Genomic DNA, 27,907 nt, shown 5'->3' with positions numbered 1-27,907 from the left:
TGCTAGAAGCAAGCAAAACCTTCCAACAACAGCAACCTCTAACCGGCTTTCGTCCCCAGTCGCGTCACAACCCACGCCCAATATCCTTTGAAGATGGCGACACTCACGCTCTCCCGCGGTTCATTTCTCCTGGTCTTCCCCGAAGACCTCAACGGTTCGATTTCATCCCCTACTTACGCGAAGGTATGCAACGCTAGAGGCGCAAAGGTGACGGTCCGCCTCGAGACAACAGACGACGACACGGGTTCAATTGTGAGGCTATCAGGAGCTACCGCCTTGACAAGGAAGGTCGACAGTAAGGACGCCGAAGGCGAGCAACTCGGAACCTGGGTCCGGCAAGCCGTATGTGCCAAGGTCGACGGGTACTTCCGCTACGGCCAAGTCACGGGATACTCCGATTCGAACCTCGTCATCAACACAAAGTCCGGTACAGTCGAGGCCACCAGCGGTGGTATCTGTGACTCAGTTTACCCAGTCATGGCGATGATCATGGGGCGTCACGAGATCCCCCTTCGCAGTTGGAGCTACAGTCACCTCGACAAAATTCACGATACCATCATGGAACGACTGCTGAACCCGACTTCATCGGCCTTAACAATCACTTGTGTCGAGCCTTCGTAAGACAGTCAGACGACAAAAAAAGGTGGGCTTTGATTCGTCAAAAGGCCACGTTCGAGATAACCCAGCTTTGACGGTGAAGGAGAAGCAGGTGCCGTGAACGGAGCTACACGTAAATGCGTTTAGTCTTCTTTCCTCTTCTTCCTAGGTCTGTACTCTAACGTGCGTGCGTTTTGGTTGTTTTTGTGTGCTGCTTGACGAACTAGACGAAGCATCGTCGTGACCTTCAGCTGCGTAGTCCTGCATGAACATGTCGAGGGGCTGAGCGGCAGGCTGTTGGCACCGGTGACGCAGAGCATTGCAGCCTGCTGCTCAGCCATTGAGGAGGAAGGTAAAGCGCCGGTCTCTCTCTCAATTGCAGCTGAAATGTGCTCCATCATCATGCGCCATTCTGAGTACGTTTGACGCTTTTTTCGTGTCGCCAAGTCATCCGTAAACACTGACTTGTACGGAGGCTGGCCTTCGGCTTCGTTCCCGAACCACCACAGGTGCCAAGCGTGCAGTACATCTGTACTCGGAAACTTGAAGCTTTCTGGGAGTGCGTGCAGCTTACCATCACTTGGCCAAAAGTCAATAGTAGTTGTCGGCGGAGTACCGTGAGGACAGACCGCATCCGAGCGTGGCACGCGATCCGCTAACACTCTACGCATTGTATCCTCGAGTTGCTGCTGCGTTATACCAGTCCCGTATATCCCTTTTTCTTCCAGCAGCTTAGCAAATCGAGCTGCCAAGGACTCGGGAAGAGCACAAACGGTAGCCTGAATTTCCTTCTGCAGCCCAAACATCACAACTCGAGGGGGAATACCAGTCGTTGTCATCCATGGAGACTCACCTAGAATGAGCTCATTCGCGAGACATTTCTGCAACTCGCAACGCCGAAAAAGACTTGATGCTCGTAGCGAGTGCGTAATGGGGAGCTCCGACGACAGGAAATTGTAGTGGTATACTAGCCGTTGCTGCCTGTAGATGTCCTTCACAGCGCTTCCATACCCTCCTAAAGTAGTGACCTTTAGCGGACGCTCTCCTGCGTTCATTTTGGCAAGAAAAATGCCTCAAAGTGCTGCGATGAGAACACATTGATGTTAAGACCATCACCATCATCGGAGAAGCGCTCGGCGTCGGTCTGTGTAGCACGAAGCCATGCTGCGATACCACGGATATAGCTTCGGTACGCAGTCTGAGTTCTGGAAGAAGTGCACGCGTTTCTTACATTCTCAGCACTTAGTGCTCGCTCCTCGTGGGCGAGTGGGCTAGCACGGGGTGGTGTGAGCTCTGTGTTGCTATCACGATGCGAGGCATCACGAGTCAAGGCTGCGTTGGTGGCTGGGGGGTCTTGAACCATCTGAGACAAGACGAGCGGCGGGGGGAGAGGGATCTGCACTGTCGAGTTTTTTTTTTAGTGCTAGGAAGGTTAAGAAAACTCTTTTTGGCCAATGACAAAGAAGTACGACACCGTGTCGTACTTTTGGCTCAACAAAGCTTGTGTTTGTGAAAATGTATGTATCCATAAGTATGCTAATATTAAAAACAAGATCATCAGATCACGTTGATGGCCAAAAATAAGAGCTACTGTCGGACGCACCCTGCCAAAACATAAAATTGGTCTTACGAAAACGCATGGATCTCAGTTGAACAACTATTCCATGAGCGTCTACCCGATTTGTCACCAGCCTACGACTGTATGTACAGCTGGATCGACCCGAGCACAGGACGTCGCTCCCGAGTCTCGCTACAGCACGTGATCAACTACGTATATTACATCGATGGCGGAAAACGTGTTCCAGCTGACATGCAAACCTCTTTCGGTACATCTTTCTGCGAAATGAACCCTGGCTGGTGCTACCGGATTTCAGCAATACTGTGCTGTGTGGTATAGGGAAATGAAGCCGAAGCCAAAACCCAAAGGCGGGACGAGGGACGAAGAAGACTCGAGGCGCCGGCGTTAACTGGCAAGTCACAACCCATCGCCAGTCATTGGACTAAATTCCCTGATCGCTGATTGGCCTAAATAGGCCGGTGACGATGACTCGTCGACGGCCCCAAGTCAAGCGCGGGCGGTTGCAGCTCGCTAAGTGCAGGGCGAACCTACTGGCAAGATCCGAACTTATGAGTCATCGGCGCCTGTCCCGAGTCGTCGGTGGCGTTTCAGCGGCCGTTTGAGTCGTCGGTAACGCCGCCACCGTCAGAGAAAGCGCCGAAGAGTGTGAGTTACAACGCGTCCAAAACGGACGCGTTTATACTTGATATTTGTATTGATGATAGGAACTTAAGAGAAGACAAGATAAGCCTTCGGGCACAATAACAGAACCGCTTTTCCTCCCAACCACGCAAGGCGACACCGGTGCCTGCAGTGAACGACCCAGCTCAAGGTAAACCTGGTAGGTAGGATTATGACTGTCGGTGGGCACATCTACTAGTGTAGCGTGTGTTCATCCTGGCAGGGCCAAGAGTTAGTGGCCGGTGTATTGGTAGCGACGAGTCGTGCCAGGAACTGGAGGGCGAGAGCGCACTCCTTTATTTCTTCCCGCCGGAGTATGCTCCGGCACCCTCGTATCACGCCGTAACAGGCCGGACCCTTCCTTCTGAGGGCCTGCGAGGTATATTTTGTGTGAGCGTGCTAGCCTTTGCTCGTGGCTAGTGACGCTGAGTCTTCCGTGGTCGACTAGCGGAAGTTCGGTACACAAACACAACCCGGTGGGGGAAAGTTCCTGGGCCTTCGGGTTCTAACCCTAACAAGCCCATTGGGTCTTCGGTGACTCGGTGGGTGTTGTTGTGGAAAGAGTGTGCCATAATAATTTGGCGCGTGTTTCTACGACAACTGGTGCCCGACCGGGATTGGTGGACCTTCTGTGTTTCGTGCTACTGCAGGTCGATCGACTTTAAGAGCAACCAAGAAGAAGAACAAAGAAAAGAAGAAAAAAAGACGAAGAAAGAAAATGGCTAAAGGATCACGTTCAGCGGTACCAGCAACTCCAATGAAGACTGGCGGAACGCGTGGCGACGACTCGACTGCGGCCCTGATCACGCCGCACCTCGACCCGATTGCTGAGCGGACCGCCAGCTTCGACGACTCGATGACTGGATCCGACGCCAAGGACGAAGAAATGGATGAAGACTACGACGATTACCTGGAGGAGAAGGCGCCTGCGCCACGTGGTGACACCGGAGACTCCGGAAGATGCAGTGCTGTCTGCGGACACGCGGGCACGCGTTCGTTGTCGCGAAACCTCGCGGTTGAGATTGACGATGACACGCGCTCCGTGACGCGCAACCTCGCGGATGAACTGGATGATGTGGATGGCCCAGGGCCAGCGTATGACAACTTGGAAGACTCTGGAGACGCCGCCGACGACTCGAGGTCACCGGTCCTGACGACTCAAGTGACCGAGCAAACCTCCGGTAACCGGCCGCCACTCAACGGCGACACGCCGGCGGCCAACAAGGTTCTCGGTCGACTTTACGAAGATGAAGAAAGAGCGACTGGGGCGAGCTATTCGAGCCAACGATGACTCGCCAAGCGGTTCGGGCCGATTTGTGTCACGAGTTGGCTCGCCCAGTGAGTTCGGTAACAATTGAACAAGTGGTGAAGGAAACCGAACGATTTTTGAAAGCATTGGGGCTTCGGCCTCTGGAGCACCCTTCACCGTCGACTCTGGAGTGCTAGGTGCCGGCCGAAGCGGGCGCGGAGCTCTGGAAATGGAAGAAGCGACTCCGCACAGCCTTCGGCGTGAACTCGTTCACTCTGGACGACTCGCGGAAGACTCGTGCGGCTCGCGAAGTGGTCGACCCGGCTGGCGTACCGCTGCCGATGACTCCGAAGAGACAATCCGCGAAAACGCCAGCTGAAAACCCACCGGAGGGTGTTTGACGCGTCGGAGAGCGATCCCCTACTTTCAAGACTCCACATGGTGACTCCACCACTACGGGCCACTCAGACGCGCTGGGCGCACCACCGATGACTCAAAATCGGCCAGGGGCACGAAAAGCAGCTCAGGACGGAGCAGGATCCGCCGCAGCGGCCCACCGACGACTCGTCGGACGAAGAAGCGGACTTTACCGGCGATGGAGGAGCGCAGATGGGCGATACCTGCGCCTCCGTGGTGACCAATCAGGTTGCTTAACGCGACTCCGAGGATCGAGGTGGCAACGCATCGCCCACTGGGGCAGATCAAGGCGTTCTCGGGCATTAGGAACAAGAGCGAGAACTCGATGCAATGGCTTCGCGCCTTTGTCTACGAGATGAAAGGAACGCGAGCATCGCCCAACGAATGGTGCATGCCTTACGAGCTGAGTCTTCGAGACGGTGCTCTGCATTGGTACCGACAACTCCCCAAGAAGACCAAGCAGACGTGGAGCCTCTTAAGCGAAGCTTTCATCAAGTACTATTGCTCCCAGTTCAGCCGCGAGCGACTGCTTACTCAGCCAAGCGCGAAGACAAGGAACATGTTTGCGACTACCTAAACCGGCTCAATGGCTATGCCAGGAACGCCGGGATTCGGTTTGAGAGCAACGGCCGCAAAGCACGCGACCACGTCAAGCGGTTCCTCGAGACTTGCGGCGACCGAGGACTCGAACGGCGCCTATGCCACCTGCGCATCTCAGACATACACGAGTTGGAAGAGATGATCCAGGAGATACTGAAGATTGACGAGCGCAATTCGTCCCGCGAGTCGTCGCTGCCTCACTCTCGAGCTCGGGATGCCTCCCGACGACGTGATGACAGACGTCGCGATGACTCGCGCCGCCACGAGCGCTCGGAAGACGCTCGCCGACGTGATGACCGCCGCCGCGACGACTCGCGGGATGCTTACAACCGTCGCGATCGACGCGAACGAGATTATGAGCGTCGTCGCGACGACTCACGCAATATGCCTCGCGTGAGCTTAGCTGAAGCATCTGTCGCCGACATCGTCGCCGAACTTCATGGACGGGACACGCGGGACACGCGGAGCGAGCTGCAGCAACAACGCCACAGATATGATGGCGACAGCAACAGCGAAGATGGAAGTGAACACGGCAGCGACGACTCCCAACGTTGCGGCGAAGACTGGGGTGATAGCTATTCGTCAGACGGAAGCAACCACTACCTTGCGGCAGCCAATGACAACGAACGATGAGTCGCCGCTGAAGGCACGTACGCCCGGTCCGCCAACCGACAACCCTGGGGTGACTCAGCGGGGCGCAGCCAAGGCCAGGACAATCGGCTCCAAAACCGCGTTCCGCGACGAGAAACCTCGCCGAGGTGGGCGTGCGCAGCCTGCGGGGCCCTATCACTCGGCGCACTACTGCCGACGTCGGTGCAAGCTGTGCAAACAAGTGCACGACGCTGGAAAATTGAACTGTTCAAGAAATCACCAAGATCATCAAGTCGGGTGGAAAGAAAGACCTCACACCGAGCTCCAAGAACTCCTGTTTTCGGACCATTTAAACTAGGCAGCCCTCAACTACGACTGGGTTGGTCCCAATCGGACACGGTTACCGAGCCCGCAATTGAAGCCGAATGCATCTTTGCATTTTGTGGGCAGTGCGAATGGACGAAGACTGAACAAGACAACGACATGAAAACGACGAAATTGGGAAAGAGAGGCGTGCCTCGGTGGAGGTGTATGTTGTGAAGAGGACGATAACGAAGAGGTGGGAGATACCGCCGAAGACTGGCTGACAAGCGCTATACAAGGAGACTCGCGCCGACGACTCGTTCCAGAAGTACGACTCTTAGCTGGAGAACGGATGGGATGGTGGTCGGCGCAGAAATTTGACAAGCGCGTAAGGATGCGGACACTGGTGAACGGAACCGTGAACGACTCGCGCACGAGGATATTGCTGGACACTGGGGCAAACGTCAATGTCATCTCGGAGAAAATTGCCAAGCGACTGAAACTCCGCGAAGTAGTGGGGCATGGACGTTGCATGGATGTACAAGGAATCACCAAGGGCAAGATGACGACGACTCGCCGAGCGAAGGTGAAAGTCACCCTTGGATGGGAGCGCGTTTATGTTTTTGAAGTCTGGATAATGGATCACTGCGCTGGGGTAGAAGTGGTGCTTGGCACCGACTTTATGATCCCGGCCGGTATCCGACTGGACCTCCTCAACGCAACGGCCAAACTCCCCGACGAGGTAATGATCCCGCTGATCAAGACTCAAAACATGATGGAAGAGGCCGAAGGAAGCCACGTCGCGTACGGTCCGACGGAACCAGTGCAAATACCGGGCCACGAATGGGACGAGTTCAAACTACAGCGGCGACAACCCGAGCCGACGACTCACGTGCCTTGGATTCGCCGAACTGTTCATCCCGACTGTCACCAGGTTCTACAAAGGACGCCCGGTCAGGATTCGACTTACCAACGCCTCGGATAGGCTGGCGAGTTGTCCGGTGCACTTCCCGGTGATAGTCTGGGTTCCAATTGGGTCGCTGCCGAAGACTGAAGGCTACGTGCGGCTAGATTCCGCAAAGTACAAAGAATGGCAGGTACTCGCATACGCTGCCGCACGAGACAAAACACTACTAAAGTGGGAAGCTGAACTCTACCAACAATGGTTGGCCAAGCAGCCTCCAGCGGTGGAACAAGTGAGTTATCCGACACCCAAAAGTATCTTGCAGCGACCTGACGAAGACTCGACCGAGGAACCACCCGTCAATAGTGAACGTGACCGTGACGACGACTCGTCGGTAACGGATGACTCAGAATGGATAGCGGAGGAACATCACCGACGACTCGATGCTACTGCCGGCGACTCGACGGGGGTGACGACGACTGACGATGAAGTCATGACTCCAGAGACAGCTGGACCAGGACTGGAGACTGCTGAGTCGACGGTGCGCTGCGACGAAGACCAAGGACCAGATTGCAGTCCGAAGAGGCATCCACCGACGACTCAGACTGCATCCAGCCGAGACGCCGGAGACATTTCAACGACTCTCGACCAGACGTTCATAGCAGTAATGCGCGTACTGGCCACGGAAGGTACCAACTACAGAAACGACGAGACGACTGAACACCCGGCAGCGGACATCGAACTGGAGGACTACGCGCATGAATTAGCATTCCTCCCCGATTTATCGGAAACAGCACCGACAACGCTCGACTACTCGGCGGTAAACGTCAAGAATCCCGAGTTGTCGGCAGACCAGCAAGGGAAACTTATCGAAGTACTCCGCCGCCATGAAAGTATCATGATTGCGAGCGGGAATGCACTCCCACCGCCAGCATATGGCGTTGTCTGCGACATAGATGTGCAGGGGCATGCGCCGATCAAACAACGGGCCCGACGGATCCCGTTCAAGCATCTCAAGAAATTGTACGAACTACTCAAAGGACTGCTCAAGGCAGGGCTCATCGCGTTCTCGGACAGTCCGTGGGCCTCGCCAATCGTCATTGTCCTCAAGAAGAATGGCCAAGACATCCGCCTCTGCATCGACTACAAGATGGTCAACGCGGTAACGGCAATCCTGGAGTACGCCATGCCACTCGTCGACGACTTGCGCACAGACTTGGAGACTTATCTTTGGTTCTGCTCGCTCGACGCGGCCAGCGGATTCTGGGCCATCCTGATGACTCTACGTGCGCGCAAGATTTCGGCATTTGTGTGTCCTCTGGGGCACTTCGAGTGGCTACGAATGCCTTTCGGCCTCAAGAACGCGCCGATGATCTACCAACGGATGATAGCCAACGCATTGTGGGGATTTGTGCAACCTAAGGACGGCTGGAACGCCTTTGCAGCAAAAATGAAAGCCACCGAAGACTCGGCAGAACACTGCGCGACGACTCGATCGTCCCCTCGCCTACCAGGCACTACAGCGACGACTCGAACCAAGATTCAGCCGCCCGTGATGACTCGGAGACGACCGAACCCATTACTCGGCTCGTTACTGCTCAGAGGGCGATATGTTTACGACCAACGAAGCCGACGAGTCGTCGCTGGTACCTGTGTTCGCGATCCTTCGTGGACGATATCTGTTTCGGTGGCGAAAACTTCGACATTATTTGGCGACGCTGGATCGGCTCCTCAGTCGTTTTGAAGAGTGCCGGATCAGCGTCAGCTTTACCAAGAGTATTTCGTGCAAGGACGCGTCGACTTCCTGTCCCATGAAGTGTCAAAGACGGCATTCGGCCGACCCGAAGAAGCTTGACGCGATCACTAAGCTGTCTTTCCACGAACGAAGTAGGAATGCAGTCTTTCCTAGGAGCGCTGAATTATTACAGCCGCTTCACCCGAACTTCGCTGTCTACGGCGCGGCGCTGTACCAGCTGAAGGAAGACGATTTCGCGCCGGAGGTTGACCTCACAGTTGCCCGCCGGAGTTTCCAAGCTCTCCAAGACAAGGTTGCGGCAGCGCCGATACTCCGCCACTTCGACCGCACCAAGGAAGTGCACGTCATGCTGTTCGCAAATGAGTGGGCATTAAGCTCCACGCTGCTACGGCTGCATGATGACAAGTTGCACCCTGTTCGCTTCTGCGGACGTGTGAAGGAGGCCGAGATGAACTATCATGCGGCGGAGAAAGAGGTGCTAGCACTGTTGCTACTGCTGAAGACTTGCTACACTCAGTTGGCGGGACGAACAATACGAGTCTACACTCGCTTCTCCACATTGGAGTGGGTTACCAAGTCGAAGTCGCTCTTTGGGAGAGCTGTACAATTCGCGGTATTGCTCTCCCGTGGTACTTGATCGTCCAACGAGTCAGGGAGAAGGCCTGTGCCTTCGCCCACTTGCTCCAGTCGACGGTGATCAACTTCGTGGATCTCGATGACTCATTGGAACTGGTTGCCCCGCCGTCTAAAGCTCACCGACGACTCGCATGGACCCAAACTTGATTTATGCACGCCTACGCCGACTCATACAGGCTTCGTGGCATCTGTCGATGGGTCAGCATAGACCGAGAGTATGGTGGTTGGCAGTTGCTTGGATCGTGTGGAGCCTTCCGGAGTGGAAAATAGTTATTGCAGCGAACGCTACCTCCGAAAACCACGGTCAATATCGCCGAGTACACCGGTATGAACAACGGCGTTCTCGCCGCGATGGAACACGGTGCCGAAGACTTGAGTGATCGTGGGAGACTCGAGACTCGCGATCCAGCAATCCCTAGGGGTGATAGCTTGCCGGAAGGATTCACTGATGGCACAGCTGAATCATCACAAGGAGATCACACACGTTGCGTCAGCCAAATACCTGCACGTGGTACGCGAATACAATGCTGCCGCGGACGCTGGCAACAGAAGCCTTGGAGTCAAAAGTTTCCAAGGTCATTCTGAGTGAAACCCGGAAAGCAGAGTTGGCCGGACTCAATCGGATACAAGAAGTGATCTACGAGTCGCCGCCGCAAGGATCAGAAGCACAAAACCTGGTTCCAAGAGGCTCTAAAGCTCTGAGCGGCGTCTCGACCGTGAAACGCAAGACATTTGCTGATTTCGTACGTCCAGAACCTGGAATGCTACTGGCGATGACTCGGGCGCAAAAGAGCAAGAAAAAACATGTCCGATTCACACACGATAAGCCGAAGTCACCGCCGCAGACTCGACCTAACCGGAAACCTCCTGAAATTCAACCCCCGGAAACGACCCAAGCTCCACCAGCAGCTCCTAACGCACAAGCCATTTGTAGTGGGTCTAACTTGACTCACTACTTTAGCTTACACGTTGCGCAACGTGTATGAGGAAGCGTAAGTACTTAGTAATTACTTCGGTTAATTATATTTGAATACACAAATATAAGTTACTAGACAAGACTCAAGTAGCTAGTTTAAGGTAAAATGAGAACTGTATTGCTTATGTAGTCTTCCTCTAAAATCTGCTAAAACTGTTTATCATCTTAGAAAGGGTTGACAGCGGCTGGCTGTCAGAGCCTAATATGCATGACTCTGATTGGTAGAAAGATGCTGCTTTCTACCAATAGGATCTTTGGTAGGTGTGGACCACTCATTGTGGTGGCCCACTTCAATGTATCCATTGGTGTAACTTACCAAGGTGAGGAAGTATTTAAAACTTTAACAGATATCCTATCTGTTAAATTCACAAGTGGCTTGTAGCCACTTGTACGTTAACCCGTTACCCTTAAGGTTAGACGCGCGGGGTCTCCGCACGTCAATCTTCGGAATTGACCATTCGTCAATTCTCCGCGTTTGGAGAAGAAATCCGCGTTCATTCAACGATGAGCGCGCTTCAAAGAAGACTTCAAAGTCGGTGGGGAGTCATCTCTCCATCGACGCTACTTCGAACGCAGAAGGCGAATACGGCGACGTCGTCGACTCGACGACGACGATGAAGATATGGAGGGCGAGGAGGACTCCCCTCAAGCGCAAAGACTCAGTGTCGAGCAGATCGCTCGACCACGCCAGAACATTCGCCCGCGTGAAGGGACGAATCGGACGCTTCGAGTTCGAAGCGTTCGCGTACTGAGAGCGATACCCACCGCTTCCGCTGGGCTCTCAGTACTCGCGCGCTGCTGCTGCGGCGCGTGATTCAAACTCAAGGCTCTCCGCGGGCTGCGCCTGCGCGCGCGATCCATGGAATCCGTCCGCGTCGAGGTCGCGGACGGGTATGGGAACTCGGTACCTCCGAATGAGGTGCCGCTGTACGTATGCAGCGCCATCAAAGATGACGCTGTGGCTGCCGAGCTGCACTTTGATGCGGAAACGCATCAAATGCGCGATTACTACATCGGACTCTTTCATGAGCTCCGATGGTTTCAAAGCAAGAAGACCGCTTCTCGCAGCAAAGTGCCCGAATGGCAGGCACTTTGTCAAAGCTGGAACGCCTTTGTTGAAAACTTCAACAAGAGGCCGAGTGCTTACCGTGATCGGATTAAGCAAGCGCGTGATCGCTTCGAGACGTACTCGAAGCGTGGAAAGCTGGAGCAACTTCATGTTGCTGCTGAGGAGGCAAATGTGCCGTGCGCTGTGCCCGAGGGCTTTCAGTGCACGAACTGCTTCCCAGGCGCGGTCCGCTTGAGCGACCGCGACCTGAACGGGTACACGTCGTTCCGTGTGCCCGAGAGTCTCAAAGAGCTCCGTGCTAAGTTCTTAGCACGTGAGGGTTCGGGCGCTAGCGATGATCGCAGCGCTCGTGTTACTTCTGCTGCACCAGCGCGTACTGCTCTTCGTACGCCCTCACCATTTCCGGAACATCCTCCAGCAAGACGTTCCGCGGCTCCCATGTATCTCGATGGGGAGGAAATCCTCTCCAACGAATACGAAAACGAGCCCCTTGAGGGTTCGTTTTCGGGATACTATGGTCAACAATCCGCTCAACAATCCAGCGGGTTGATCCGCGGACGTCACGGATCGGCGGTGGCGGGGGTGGGAACACGCCCCGGGTATGATCAGCCCCGGGCTGATCAGTATGCGCCTCTCCACGACCGGGTGACCGCCGTGGAGCGTCTGCAGGGCGCTGAGTTCGCCGCCCTGAAACAGGAGCTGGCGAACCAGAAGGCCCAAGTCGCGGCGGTTTCGCAGACCGCCTCGAATATCCAGGTCGAGTTGGGGACCCGGATGAAGGGGTTACTCCAGCGCGTCCGCGCGCTGGAGGAGAGGTTGCTCGTCGCCGAGGCCAAGTTCTCCGCTTCTGCCTCGGCTCCTGCCGAGGCTTCGGGTCAGCCGAGCTATATGGCTCCTGCCGAGGCTTCGGGTCAGCCGAGCTAGATGGCTCGTGCTGCAGGTATGGCTTCTGCCGTCCGACGTAAAATGTCGGATGGAGGCGAATGCTAGACGGTATGTCTAGCGTGTATGCGTTGCCGTGCCGTGCCAACACAGTGAACGGCCCGATGAAGCGCGGAGCAAGCAAGCTTGCTCCGAAATCCGAAACTGCATGTCTAGGCAGGTTTTGTGTAGCTAACAAAACTAATGAACCAACTTTAAATTCATTTGTGTTGCCTCTGCCCGCATTGTCTGCGTTCTGCTTCTGTTGATCAACAGAAGCTGCTATTGCATCTTGGACAAACCGAATTACGGCTTGTCTTTTGGTGATGAAACTGATTGCATCCGAGCTGAAGTCATTCAGCTCGCTCTCCGCTAGAGGCCCTGCCTCTGCGTGGTTCTTTGCGGTGTCTGCGCCCTGCGCAGACCCGTGGTCGTTGGCCTTGTTGTTGGGGGAGTCTGCGCCCTGCGCAGACTCATGTGGTGTGTCCATTGTTGCAGCTGACACTGTGCAAGTGTCAGCAGTTTTCTGTGGCTGCTGTATTGCAGTCGTAGATCCTCCCCCACTTAAAGTGGGAGCCATCACTCCGAGTAAACTCGGTAGACGTGGATGTCGCATGGCATTCACGTAGAACGGTGTATGCCCTGTCGAGGCATGCACTGAGTTATTGATGGCAAACTCTGCCATCGATAAGCACTCGCTCCAGTATTGGAACGAGTGAGCGTAGCTCTTCAACATATCGACGAGCACGCGATTCACGTGCTCGGTTTGACCGTCCGTCTGCGGATGATCCGCAGTCGACATGGAAAACTGGCTCCCAAGAAGTGTAAACACTTCTTGCCACAGGTGCGCTGTGAAGCGTGGGTCTCTGTCCGACACGATGTCGGACGGCATGCCATGGTGTTTGAACACCATGTCGACGAGCAGACGGGCCGTCTGCTTCGCGGTCACCTCTGCCGGCACCGCAGCAAGATGTACAATTTTGCTGAAGCGGTCTACGAAGACCACAACGCCGGTGTTCCCTCCGCTATCCGGGGGAAGACCAAAGATGAAGTCCAAAGACATGGACTTCCAACACTCCGACGGAGTCGGTAGTGATTGCAGTGGAGCCTGCGCGAATGGCGCAGGCTTTACGCGTTGGCATACCTCGCAAGCACGGATGTACTTGCGCACCCACTGTCAGAAGGTGCTGTGCCATAGGCCAGCAAGCGTTTCGTGTCCGCGTCGTGCGCGAACGCGGCCTTCACATCATCCAACAGAGACGATGTGGATTTGCCCGATCGCATGGCGTCAATGGCATTGACGTCAGCAGCTTCTGCGTAGTCCTGCCGACGTGATTACGCATCGGCCACTACATTCAATCTTCCGGGTTTGTATTCGACCCGGAAGTTATACTCCGCAAAGCCATTCATTGTGATATGTGTGGCGGCTTCACTGCGGTGCGCAGTGATGCATGGTCGGTGTAGACCACAAACGGTCTACTTCCAAGCAAATACACTCGGAACTTTGCGAGTGCATATTTCATGGCAAGGCGTTCCTTGTCATGTACCGGATAATCACGATCAGCTGCTTTCAGCTGACGCGATTGGTAGTAGACGACACGATCACGGCCCTCGTGATCGTGCTGCATCAACGCGCATCCGATTGCAAAGTCGGATGCGTCACATACGACGTGAAATGGACGATCTTGGTCAGCTACTGCCAAGATCGGCGCCTCAGTCAAGCCCCGCTTGACTGCATCGAATGCCTTCTGGCAATCGGGTGTCCAATTCCACACAGCTTCTTTCTTAAGAAGTTGTGACAGCGGGCGGATCTTGCCCGCATAATCCTCCACGTACTTGCCAAGTACGTGGCCAAGCCAAGGAACTGCCTCAGTTCCTTGACACTTGAAGGCGTTGGCCATTCGTTAATCACTCTGACCTTTTCCGGGTCAGGGAGAACGCCATTTTTCCCTACGAGGCACCCAAGGACGGGTATCTCGCTCGCCCCGAAGATGCACTTCTTCAGGTTCGCGTAGAGCTTATGCTTTCGCATAAGCTCAAGTAGCTTCCGGAGATGCACCCTGTGCATCTCAATGTCGGTCTTCTCGTCCCCTGCCCGGCTGTGGATGAATACATCATCGAAGTAGCTCGGTGCGAAGTCGCGCACCGAGCGCAACAAGTGCGTCACGCACCTGTTGAAGGTCGCAGGGGCGTTCTTAAGCCCCTGTGGCATTACTAGCCATTCCCAGAGCATGCCGCTTGGCGTGCTCACTGCCGTGAGAGGGATATCCCTCTCACGCATTAGGATTTGGTAGAATCCATCTCGCAAGCCGAGAGCACTGTAAACGGTGCTCCCGGCCATCGAATCGATGATAACATCTTTCCGCGGTATCGGCATATGCGCCGGTACCGTCGCATCGTTCAGCTTGTTGTAGGCATGAACGATGCGCCATCCGCCCTGTGGCCTTTTGACACAGAACGTCGGAGCACTGTGCGGGGACTTTGATTCCCGCACTTGTCCTGCTTTGCGACGACTTTCAAAGAAGTCGTCGATTGCTTTTACTTGCTCTCGCGGCAGTGGCCACTGCCGCGTGACACAGTACTTCGTGCCCGGCACGAGATCAATCTCGTGCTGAATGCCCTTATCCTGCGGAAGCTCCGCAGGAATCTCTTCCGGGAGTACGTCTTTGTACTCCCTCAACAATTCGTAATAGGGACTCGACTTCAGCGAGTCCCAACCTTGTTCCTCGAAGCGCTCTCGCTTCGTCTTCGCACTGAGAGTGTCTTCACTCTCAGTGGTACTTCCCATGAAGAGCTGCCTCAGCTCTTCGCTCTCGCTCTCCGTTCTTTCGCTGTCCGAAAGAACGCAGACTTGCTCGATGCGTCCATCGTGCAAGTCGCGCGTGAAGCGCTTCCAGCTCATGACTGGAAGCGAAGTCAACTCCGACGCCGTCGTCGGAGGATTAGCGAGTTCCATCTCACGATACTGGAATCCAGTATCGGTGCGCGTCAAGACGCTTAGCGTCTCGACATCCGGCGTCACCGCCTCAGTCTGCCCAGCAGACTGTTCTTGTTGCGTCTCGGTCCCAGACCGAGACTTGCGCAGCGTTCTCCGCATGCGCCATCTTCTTGTTGTGCGGAGCCCAGCTCCGCACGGTGGTTCTTCTGGTCCAGGCCCGGCCATGGACGGTTGTTCGCCGGCGGACCCTGTCCGCGGGCGCGCGATATCAAGCCCGGCTTGATCGCATGGCGCTTCGTCGTGCAGCCCGGCTGCACGACAGCATGCAAATTGCGTCAGTGCGGTACGTTTGCAACCATCCGCACTGTTTGCAGCGTCAACTCCCGGAGTTGACACGCCTTCGTCACCTCGACGCCATTCATTGGCGGAGTCCCTCATGACCGAGGGTGCGTCGGCTCCCGGAGCCGACGCGTCGTTGTCGACCTGACCGCTTCGGGTCAGGGACTGTCCCTTACACGCTTGAACGTGGGTGTTGGTTCCCGGAACCAACACATCTTTTTTTTTCCGACGTCGGCAGCATTGCCGACGTGGTCTTACCATGTGCGCCCTCGCGCACTTCTTGGGCACTCCGGGACAGCAGCATTAAGCGCTGTCTCGACTGGTGAGCTGCGCGCACCTGCTGGTGCGCGCGCTGCGGTAACAGGGCCATCGCTCTCTGTTCCGCTGTCGCGTCCGAAGCGCACGAGCGTGCGCTTCTTCCAGTCTATTACCGGATCATGCCGTGCAAGCCACGGCATGCCCATTACTACGTCGAACTTATCGTCCAGGTCCAGGACGATAAAGTGTTCGACAAACACTCGTTGTTTGTACGAGAAGCGCACGTTCACGACGCGCTTCTCGGTCTTCACGATGGCACCTGTTGCCAGTCGTACCTCCAGAAGACTTCGAGGTACATTTACTTCCTCGAAGTCAAGTCTCGACAGGCTTCGCAGTCGAACAAAGTTGTTCGACGCGCCTGAATCTACCAAAGCTCGAAGAGAGTCACTCGCTCTCTTCGAGAAAACCTTCAAGATGACTAGGTTCGGCCTGTCATCTTGTTTCTTACAGTGAGAGCTGGTCTCACTGGGGGCTGCAGTCCTCAGTGTCGCGTGCCCGATGTCGGCACGCGCGACTGCACTACCAGTAGGGCGCCCCGCGCCTACTGGATATTCGCGTTTTTTGTTGGTCCGCGGCGATGCCTAGCATCGCCACGACGGCCACCTCCAGGGGGAATGGGAGCTGTGCACTCCCGTGCAAAGTGACCGATCCTTCCGCAACGGAAGCATCGCACGTTACCTCCCTGCTGCTGGTAACCAGCAGTTGTTGCGTTCGAGAGGTCCATTGGCTCCGGACCTCCCGTCCTCACTACCGGGCGCGGCTGCAGCCTCGGTACGTTTACATGGAGTTTAGCCTGCCGCAGGCTAAACTCTTCTTGCATGGCAAGAGTGATTGCAGCTTCGAGAGTACTCGGGTACTCTCGGAAGAGATAGGTCTTCACTGGCCCATCTCTAAGTCCTTTCATGAACGTGACGACCTTGGTCGCCTCGTCAATCGGGTTAGTCACGATATTTGATACCAAATATCGTGCGCGCTGCGCGTAAGCATGGACGTCATGCTTACCCTGCTGAAGGTCGAGGAACTCCGCCCTCGACCGGAACTCGTTTTGCGGGGGCTCAAACGCTTGTTTGAGCTCCTCTTTGAACACTTCGTACGTGCTGAAGCACGTAGGATCGGAGAGTCGGCGTCCATACGCCCAACTCCTTGCGCGTCCGCCCAGACAGGACATGGCGAACGCGACCTTCGACAGCGGGTCGACGATGCGTCGAGCCGCTATGGCTGTGTCGAGTTCGACAAGCCATCGGAGGAGAGGCTCGCCCTCTCTTCCCACGTAATTGCTTACGCTCAACTTTAATGGTTGAGCACGCGGTGTCGTCCCTGACGACGCCGTCACTGAGGAAGCAGCGTCACGCTGCTCCTTCATGATGAACCCCAGAGCAACACGATGTTGCTCCGTCGGCGATAGCGTACGCAGCATTGTAGCTATTGCCGCTTCTCCAATGACTGTTGACAGTCGTTGGAGGGCTTCCCACTCTGGGTCAGACAGGTGGGGGCAGTCAGCGCGTGCGGCATGCGTTGCAGGCGTATTGGAGCTCTCCATGGACACCTCCGTGCTCATGGGGTTCTCGGCTCCGCGTTCGTACACCGCGTACGAACGTCAAGCGGTCGGTCGTTGGACGGACTACAAAGTGCTACCAGGTGTAGTGGGTCTAACTTGACTCACTACTTTAGCTTACACGTTGCGCAACGTGTATGAGGAAGCGTAAGTACTTAGTAATTACTTCGGTTAATTATATTTGAATACACAAATATAAGTTAACTTAGACAAGACTCCAAGTAGCTAGTTTAAGGTAAAATGAGAACTGTATTGCTTGTAAATTGATTTTCCTCCTAAATCTGCTAAAACTGTTTATCATCTATGAAAGGGTTGACAGCGGCTGGCTGTCAGAGCCCCGCTAATATGCATGTCTCTGATTGGTAGAAAGATGCTGCTTTCTACCAATAGGATCTTTGGGTATGTGTGGACCACTCACTGTGGTGGTCCACTTCAATGTATCCATCGGTGTGTCTTACACCAATGTGAGGAAGTATTCAAAACTTTTAACAGATAACCTATCTGTTAAATTCACAAGTGGCTTGCAACCACTTGTGCGTGTAACCCCGTTACACCATTGGTCCTGTGGAAGTCCAAGAAGAAAGACGACGACGAATAGCTGCCGCTCAGGACGAAGAATTGCGATTGGCTAACCTGAAGACCTTGTTACGTGGAGTTGTGGAGAAACTTGGATACCGAGCCGCCAGAGATGCATGGATAATCGCAGATAAGTTCGTGTTGTCGGAGGACAATTTGCTACACTACATGGGAACGAGTCGTCGGCGTGACGCTGAGTCGCAAGAGGAGATCTCGCTGCGTCTGGTGGTACCCACCACGATGATTCAAGAAGTGCTCCAGAATTGCCATGACTCGCTGGAAGGTGGCCATCAGGGTGTGGTGAGAACCTACCAGCGAGTCAAGCGAGATTACTACTGGTTGGGACTCTACACCGACGTAGAGAAGCACGTGAGATCGTGCCCCGATTACAGCACCAGCAAGAGCCGCCCCCCAACTGAAGGGATACTCTCCTGGCAACGTGCTGGCGGAACGGCCTTTCCAGTTAGTGTCTATGGATTTTGTGATACCACTGCCGAAGACTCGGAGGGGCAACACAGCCCTGCTGCTCTTCCAATGTTCCTTTACGGGTTTCATCATTGCGAAAGCCATGGCGGATACGAGCGCACTCAAGGTGGCACAAGCATTCGAAGAATGCATATACCGACGATTCGGTGCGCCATCACTCATCCGCCATGACCGCGACCCACGGTTCATGAGCGAAGTGTTCCAAGCGTTTGCAGAAATGATGCAGTCAAGGTCCCGAGCAACGCTGAGTTACCGGCCGCAAGCCAACGGACAGCAAGAACGGTCAGTCAAAACGGTAATGCAATCCGTCTAGGTATACGCCGAAGACCCGCTCCAACAAGACTGGGACGAGATCGTGGAGCGCTTAGTCTTCGCCATCAACAACTCACAAGACACGACTCGGAAGGAAACACCATTTTACTTGGTGCACGGGTGGGATGCCCAGTCAACGCTGAAAGCCATGTCATCCTCGCTCCGACACGGCACGCCGAAGCAGTCAGACGCACTGGCGTGGCGCCGCGAAGTCAACAGACAACAGCAGATTGCTATGGAAATGGCCAAGGAATACCAAGCCACCGAGAAGACTCGCAGAGCCCGGGAACACAACGCCAAACTCAGCAGGAAAGAGAAGACAATACTGGCGAAGACTCGAGATCACGAGTCGTCGGCGGCGGCACAAGACCAACCGTCTACGGGACAAGATACCCCCGTCCCAAGTCACCTGTAGCTCAAACCAAGTACGCATTTGCCACCGACGACTCGCGAGTCGTCGGCGGGTGCCCTAAACCAACCGTTTGTGGGACAGGGGTGACATGTCTCTCGGGACAGGGTGGATCCACCGAAGACTGGCGGAATTGAGCCGATTGCAGGCCGAAAATCAATGCTGCCGGTCCCGTTCGAGGTCGGCAGCAGGGTCTGGTTGTACATGGAGAGAGTCAAGCCCGGCCTTACCAAGAAACTGGCACACCCGTGGCATGGACCCTTCCGGATAAAAAAGAAGATCGAAGACTATGCCTTCGAACTCGAGTTACCGGACCGCAGTGGATACCGACTCTACCCAGTCGTCCATATCTCCCGACTGAAGCTGGTTGATGGGTTTGGAGATCGACCGAAGACTCGTCTCGCGCCCGGACTCGTCGACGACACGCGACTAGACTTTGACGAAGAACTGCTCCATGAAAATAGTTGGGAGCCAGATCACGTGGCAGGAGAGTATGAAGTTGAAGCCATCCTCGACGACCGTGTGCCGTTGTCCACGGGAACTGAAAGAGCAGTGCGCGAGTTTAGAGTCAAATGGGTCGGCTACGATGAACCAACGTGGGGGCCAACCGCTAACCTTTCTTGTGGAGGGCTCCTCTATGATTACCTACGGCGAAAACGAAGTGAACAGCGCCTGCAGATGGTTCAAGTCGCCGACGAAGACTAGGTGGCTATGAGTCACCGCCATGACGACCTGTACTTGGGGCAACGCAGCCCAAGACCACAGAAGAAAACAGCTACTGCAGTACTACCTTTTTGCATTTGAAAATTAAACGCTACCAAGACGGACAGCCAAACTCAACGGCAACTCAGAAGCGGAATTGGAAACGAAAACCAAATGGATAGAAGACGCTGCCGACGACTCGCTTGAACCCGACTTCAACTTAATCAGGATCGGAGGCAACAGCTGCCCGAGCCAAGACACCAAGCAAGCTCGAGTCATCGGAGCCACCAGCAGCATCCAGAGCTTGTCCTCCCGGAACAGACGCAGCAGTCGGCAAAGACTCAGACGCAGCAGGAATGCGAGCATCACCAAACTCGGCCACCCATTCTGAACTCAATTCACCCGGCTGCAGTGACGAACTTGGAACAACTCGACGACCAACATCGGCGCGCGAAGAACCAGCTGGGACAAAGAGCGGAGCCGACGGGTTGCATGGGACGAACGTGGTGTTGTAGGGGTGCTGCTCCGGCACATCGATCCAGCCGTTCCGCCAAGGCTCCGCAGCATCCAGGGCAGCGACCTCGCTCAACCAGTCGACAGTCTTGGGCTCCCAAGGCAAGTACTCCAGAGAATACCAGGGCATGGTCGGCTCGAGCATGAACTCGGGCTTCACCTCCGAGAAACCCGGATCTTGGCTGCTGCCCCACTTCCAGATGTACGGGACCACCTTGGCGCGGCGACGGTCGCTGCGTTTGTTGCGCTCGACCACGTACCTCGACCAGGCAGCTTTCAAAGCATCCAAGTCCTTCCTCGTCCGAGTCTTCCGCGCGGCAGTCCAGTCCATCATGTCCAGATCAGCGGCAACTGCGGAGAACGTAGTCTCCACAGCCTTCGGAAGGATCCAGTGATCACGCTCCCAAAGCGAGAAACCTAGGTCGACGTTGTCCGAGTCGCCGCTCCCACGAAAATTGCTCCAGTACCCCATCACTCGAGTCATCGGCGAAGCCCGCTGGGACACCTTGGAGTCGGGATCAAACTCTGAAGTGTCAAAAAGACACGCTTGAGACGGGAGTCGCCGGCGAAGCTTCTGCCACGGATGATCAGGGTTTTTGTAATCCGCGAACGCCGCGATGCCTTCACGACTGGAAATAATTCGGAGATCTCGGGGCACCGGTGCAGGCAACCGAGTATTCAGCATCTGGGTCCAGCACTTGAGAGCCCCAGGACGCGTAAAGGCGGCACGATGTACGGCACAGCCCACTTGGCCACTTGCTTGGAAAATCGGACGAGGGGTAACTGGCCCCGCGCCGGCGACGGTACCACAGGAAGACGCTGGGGGCTGGAATCTGACCCAGGGGTGGACGACGATGTGGCGACGACTCGGCTGCTTCCGGAAGACGCAGACTGGCGTGGAACGGAAGAACGACGGGGTTGTCGACGGTGACTCGTGTGAGTCTTCGGTGGAACAGGAGGTGTTTTCTTAGGCTCCACACCAGCACCTGAGATAGCTCCCGACGACTCGGAACCTGGGAGCTCCAAGAGAGAAGAGGATTAAGGGACGCCCACCGATAACTCAATCACTGATCCAACGCCCAAACTCTCCGCCTCCGAACCAGTGTCTGGGAACCATTCGAGAGAAGCGCCAGAATCAACGTGAACTTGCTCGGAAGGAGGAGAAATAGTGCTCGACGAGACAGCATCTTCATCCGATGACTCCACCACACGAGACGGCTTGCGGGAAGGAACAACGGGTGAGCTGTCCGACGAAAACTTGGCAGCGGCCCCGGAGAAGACGGCGCGAACGGGCGGACCAGTAGATCGCTGAGAACGAGCCCATCGCCCCTTGGGTTTCCGCCTCGGCTTGCCCTTGGACGACGAAGCCCCGGAAGCACTCGGGGCTTGCACTGCCAACGCGGACGGAGACGCTGCAGCCGCAGGAACACTTCCGGAAGACTCGACAACCTCCACCTCCATTTCAAAGTGCTCACCATCTTGAGAAGAAGTCCGAGAATTACCAGGAGCTGTCACCGAAGACTCACGGCTACCACCTCGACGAGAAGAAGACGTACGAGAGCCACGGACAGCAGAAGCTGAGTCTTCGGCGGGGCGGCAAGGTCTCATGCCCGGACGACTGGCGGATAGACTGCGACGGAGAGACGAGGAACGGACCCGCTTTTGCGACGCCGAACGATAAACAGAGCTTGATCGACCACGAACATGATGAGAACCGGCTTCCCTTTGCGAGGAACGCATTGCGTGAGCAACCAATCTGCGCAGCGCGTAAAGCCCGGTCCGCTTCGATATCGGCAGCACGAGTCCCCGGCGTTGTCTTGTTCGCCTCAACCGACCGCTCCTCCGACGACAACTCAACATGAGAGTCCGACTCCAGGAAAGCAGCGTGGGCCAAGTCAACGGCAATGGCATCCTCGGTTCGAGACGGATCCGCATTAGCCAGCATGTCCTTGAGGACCCGCCGAGTCTCGTGGCTAATGTCCAGCAGGTCCCAGTTCAACTCGCCAGTCGACAACCCTGTAAAGCATGAGTCATCGCCAGAATCAGAACACAAGCCAGCACATCCAGCAACACAACGACCAGTACGAACCTTCAGAGGTCAGCACGAGGACGTCTAGATCCATATCTTCAAACTTGACATGCGCCCGAAGAGTCCTGTTGGCACGCGTGAGCCGCTTCACCTGCTCTTGAAGGTCTTCATTTCGGCGCTGGAGGCGAGTCGACGACGAGTCATCGCCGGCACCCAAGCGAGCCAGAAGATCGTGAAGACGCTTGCTCTGTGCAGTCGACGACGCCACGGCAGCCTTGAACACCGTCTGCTCGCGAGTGAGCTGGAGAGCCAGACGCTTGCACTCGTCGTCAGCAACTCTAACGCGGTTCTCCAAGCGGGCGGCCGTCTCGGTGTGCGCATCCACGGCTCCACGAAGACCCTCCATCTCCTGGAGGTAGTGAGCCTCCAGGACCCGCAGACGCTTGACCTCTTTCTTGGAGTGCTCGAGTTCCGCGCGCGCTTGCTTGAGGAACACCATGGTGTTCTCGTGCTTGAACGACTCCTTAATCCCCGAGTTTTCGGCGGCAGCACGCGCAGCTTCAGCGGAGTGCAACTGGCCTCGCATCACGGCCAAGTCCAGCTTAATGTCATCGTGGACTCCCATGTTGGGCTGAGCAGCCGCCACCACGTCTTCCAGCGAGCGAGCAGCGGCCAAGCGAGAGCCCACGTGGCGGTCCCCACGAATGTTAGGACCCTGGTGCAGGGTGACATTGAGACGACCGATGAGATCCAGCCGAGGACCCAACACCGCGATCACGCGCTCCGACGCCTCAGCACTGGCTTCCATGACGATTTGCTCAAGGGCCTCACGCGACACCGTGATCAGCGAGTCGTCGGTGGTGGAACGACTGGCCTCAGCGCTCGAAGTAGAGCACCGAGCAGCTAGCCGCGACGAATGGATCGCAACCGAGTCGCCGGCAGCACTACCAACGGGCACATCAACCAGAGAAGTATCCTGAATGACAAGAAACGAAGGCAATAACCGTGAAGGTAAGCGAGAGCAGCTCAAGATCAAGGTGCCAGTCAACGAGACGTACCGAAGGAGCAGCCGGAGAGATGGCCAGAGACGCGGACGACTCAGTGGAAGCCTCCAGCGAAGCTTGGCTCGGCGTATCGCCAACAGCGAGTGAGCCCAACTCCGGAGATGACAGGACAACCTGGGAAGCAGACGCACAAAGCCGCCAAGCATCAGCATCTCACGTGAAGCTGACAGAAAGCGAGAAGACGGCAGGAAACTCACCGTGACCGAACGGGCCGTCGACTCAGCAGCGCTCTCATCCTCAGACACCGCCGACTGCGAGGGAGCAGGGGCAGCAGGCGAACTACCAGCATCAAGCGAGCTTCCTCGACCTGGCGAAGACTGACCAAGATACCAAGATCCGGGTTAGAAGCGAAGACGGCAAGAGAACAAGAAGAAGACGGCTTACCTGGAGCGAAGACCGAGACACACCGAGAGCCCCGAGGGCCGAGTTCATGGCGGACTGGGCAGCACGCGAAGAACCAACCATGGCACAGGAGCACCCCGACGCTCACCAGAACGCGGCTCGAGTCGCGGTGGGGGCAGTTGTGGTATCGGGAAATGAAGCCGAAGCCAAAACCCAAAGGCGGGACGAGGGACGAAGAAGACTCGAGGCGCCGGCGTTAACTGGCAAGTCACAACCCATCGCCAGTCATTGGACTAAATTCCCTGATCGCTGATTGGCCTAAATAGGCCGGTGACGATGACTCGTCGACGGCCCCAAGTCAAGCGCGGGCGGTTGCAGCTCGCTAAGTGCGGGGCGAACCTACTGGCAAGATCCGAACTTATGAGTCATCGGCGCCCGTCCCGAGTCGTCGGTGGCGTTTCAGCGGCCGTTTGAGTCGTCGGTAACGCCGCCACGTCGCAGAGAAAGCGCCGAAGAGTTGTGAGTTACAACTGGCGGTCCAAAACGGACGCGTTTATACTTGATATTTGTATTGATTGATAGGAAACTTAAGAGAAGACAAGATAAGCCTTCGGGCAACAATAACAGAACCGCTTTTCCTCCCAACCACGCAAGGGCGACACCGGTGCCTGCAGTGAACGACCTGCAGCTCAAGGTAAACCTGGTAGGTAGGATTATGACTGTCGGTGGGCACATCTACTAGTGTAGCGTGTGTTCATCCCTGGCAGGGCCAAGAGTTAGTGGCCGGTGTATTGGTAGCGACGAGTCGTTGCCAGGAACTGGAGGAGCGAGAGCGCACTCCATTTATTTCTTCCCGCAGGAGTATAGCTCCGGCACCCTCGTATCACGCCGTAACAGGCCGGGACCCTTCCTTCTGAGGGCCTGCGACGTATATTTTGTGTGTGAGAGCGTGCTAGCCTTTGCTCGTGGCTAGTGACGCTGAGTCTTCCGTCGGTCGACTAGCGGAAGGTCGGTGCACAGAGGAAACACCAACCCGGTGCAAGGGAAAGTTCCTGGGCCTTCAGGTTCTAACCCTAACAAGCCCATTGAGTCTTCGGTGACTCGGTGGGTGCTGTTGGTGGGGAAAGTGTGCCATATATAATTTAGCGCGTGTACCTACACGACAGCTGTAATGTGTGACGCGGTGATGCAGCAGCTCGCTATCACACTTTACAACTTCCTTGGAGCTCTCAAGAGTCGTAAGCTCTGGCCTCAGGACATGCTCCTCACGCTAGTGATATGGATTGATTCTAAGCTCGAGCAATACAGATATGCTGTGGCGACCGACAGTGCAAATGAAACAGAATCGAGAAACTTGATTTGTTCACGATTTACGCCAGACAACCTCGAGTTACATGGGCTTCTGCTCACAGCCCAACGAGAAAAGACGGAGGCAATGACGCGGTCGTCTACCAGTAACCCGGCTCTCTCGGATGGTCGCCCCCAGTTACCACGCCAGCATCGCTTTGGCAACAACAAAGACAGGAAAGTACCGGAGGGCATCTCTACCCCGCGCCAAGACGGGAAGGAAGTATGTCTAAAGTTCCACTCGAAGCGGGGGTGTCCATCAAGGGATCCAATTGTGTGCGACTTTGCCAGCAGAGTGCACTTCTTCCCGGCTGCGCTGTCGGACCGGCTCAAAGGATACATTCGCAGCAGATTTGGCGGTGTCAACAACAAGTATGCCTCCACGTGAAGGGGTCCAGGGAACGTTGGTCCTCGCGACCTTGGCCAGAGTAATATGGACCCTCTCGCAGTAGATGCGTCAATTGACTCGGCTTCTCAGTATGTACCACGAGTGACAATGCATTGTTTTCATTGGCTAAAATAAAAATTCGCTTAGGACAGGGGCGATGCGGTATATTATAAAAATGGAACGGGATATAGGCATACCCCATTGTCGGAAGTGCACTGACTGTAATCCTATCTGGGCTGTGATAGCAGCACTAACAAATTTAGCAATACAGTACCATCTTGCAGGGCTTACAGCATGATCCATCCTCTGCCATCCGATATACCTGCGGTGCTTCGAAGGAATCCTACAGCGGCACCACCTACTCGAAGTTTCCTTGTACGAACCCGGATCTCACAACTTGTGCGTATATGGTCAGCAGCGCACCTCAGTTATCGAGGAGGGCAGTACTCGGTCGAGCGCCTTCTTGCTCTGCATGAGTACACGCGAAATGCGTCGCCTTGTCGAGTCATGTGTGTGATCACGACACTATTTCTTCCGATTGAAGTCTTTTTCACCTGTCTGGAGGTCATACCTCTCCAAGACCCTGCGCTTGGATGGCGAGCCAATTATGGCTTCTGGGTTCGAGCTACGGTTGCGGCAGGGGCTGCCTTGTACACTACACTGGTTCAAACCAAGTATTTTCTCAAGGCGTACGTGATATCGTGGCGCCAACAACTCTTACTGATAGTCTGCGTGACCGCCTTACAAATGGTAGCAGTTGTGATCGTTGCAGCGAACGTTTGTTTTCCGATCCCGTTTACTGTTATTACCATGGTACCGGTGTTTTATGTGATCGGGATCGTGGTCAATTACATAATCGTTGGGGTGACTGTCGTACGGGCTGTTTTGGCGGATAGGGAGCCTCTCATGCGATTCAGCAGCTTCATAGCTACTCAACAAATGCTTTCGCTCATCTATCCAGCCTATCAAGTACTGTTCAACGCAGCTAGCAACACCGATTATGAGCTTCCAATAATCCTGTTGCTTCCAGTCATTAAACTCGCGCTCAAGAATCTAGCTTTGCGCTGCGTGACACACATGGAGGATATGATGCCCGAGGCTGTCATCTTCACCGTGGATTTCTTCAACGCGCTGTATATGGCCACCAGCGTGCAAGAAATGAATTCGCAACCAACTATCACAATAATTGTACTAATCGATATCGCTCAATCTGCAACAGTATTATTTCGTTTGTACCAGCGCACTGCTACAATTTTGGTGCGGTTGGGTAAAGCGTCGGGCACAGCGGGTACTTTGCTTGACGGCATTTATTGGATTTGCAACAATGAGGACAGCTTTAAAAGGCAGAAACGCCAACAAATCCAAATCCGGTCGTGCCTTGCGCACAACATTTCAGTGGAGGCATGCAATCTTCTCAGTCGGCTGGAGAGAAGTTCTTGTACTAAGCCTGAGAAAAGTCACGTTGGTCCTATCACCCCGATTGACGCTAACGAAGCCAACAAATCGCGTTATATTGGCAAAGGAGCTACGCGGATACATCGGCAAAATCGAAGCATACTTTTTCCAGTCCAGACGTATGATTCAGCGAAGGCCTCAGACGCACAACTATTCTCTGAACTCCACAGTAAAAACGCGGCATCACACTCGGGCATTCTCCGAGAAGCCCTAGAAGTGCTATTCACCACCGAGTGCCTGATTCTCAGCGCAATCATCGACACGTTTGTTCCTTTCTTGTATGGGATCTACTTGCTCGTGACGGTTCACTCGCAAAATGCCAAGTACCATTCCGAGTTAGCGAGTGCCACAGTAGATACGATTGGAGACGTGGTCAGACCCATCTTTGTGGTCTCACTTGTTGAATTTATAGCACTCGGACTGCTCGTTGTGTTGATTCACCACAACCTAGGGGTCAATGCACTGTATCACCTGGCGTTTGTACTCGAAACTCAAGGAGAGCTACTTCGAAGCAAGTTATTGGCGTGCTTGACCCTGACGATGACCTTCCGTGTATTGCATTTCGGTATGTAATGATGAATCTCGGTGTTACTTATCGACGGGGTTAATCTAACAGGTATACTCGACAATGTAGGGGTTGACTTCACGTTCAAGTTTGCTTGGCTATCAGATTCCAAGTAAATAGACCTTGATCTGATTTCATGTAAGCGGTATCCTGATGCCTTTGTGGGGTCAAATAGCTTGCAATACCAAACATATAGGGTGATATTTATCACCTGTTACTTTTGCACTGTTTGTCTGTTGCCTCTCTCCAGGTACTACCCGCCTGCCACCATCACTGCTCAACTGTTCCATTCTCGCAAGGCGTCTGTCTAA

General features: G+C 55.0%; 1 protein-coding gene across 2 annotated transcripts; it reads left to right on the top strand.

The window, feature by feature from the left end:
• Positions 1-93: 93 nt before the first annotated feature.
• Positions 94-27,907, top strand: IUM83_09097 (uncharacterized protein; the record flags this gene model as incomplete). Of its 2 annotated transcripts, XM_067933516.1 has the most annotated exons (8): positions 94-517; positions 627-709; positions 825-834; positions 935-1,013; positions 1,107-1,156; positions 27,444-27,596; positions 27,666-27,708; positions 27,847-27,907. In XM_067933516.1, 8 exons carry the CDS (start codon positions 94-96, stop codon positions 27,905-27,907), a joined length of 903 nt encoding a protein of 300 aa, XP_067799986.1. The 2 variants fall into 2 exon arrangements, with proteins under 2 accessions (XP_067799986.1, XP_067799987.1); XM_067933517.1 differs by having other exon boundaries at positions 94-617; positions 701-730; positions 825-1,013.

Source organism: Phytophthora cinnamomi (assembly GCF_018691715.1).
Source record: "Phytophthora cinnamomi strain GKB4 chromosome Unknown Contig3, whole genome shotgun sequence".
Lineage (NCBI taxonomy): Eukaryota > Oomycota > Peronosporomycetes > Peronosporales > Peronosporaceae > Phytophthora > Phytophthora cinnamomi.
The sequence above is the reverse complement of the archived record's forward strand: the minus strand, read 5'-3'. Positions and strand labels throughout refer to the sequence as shown.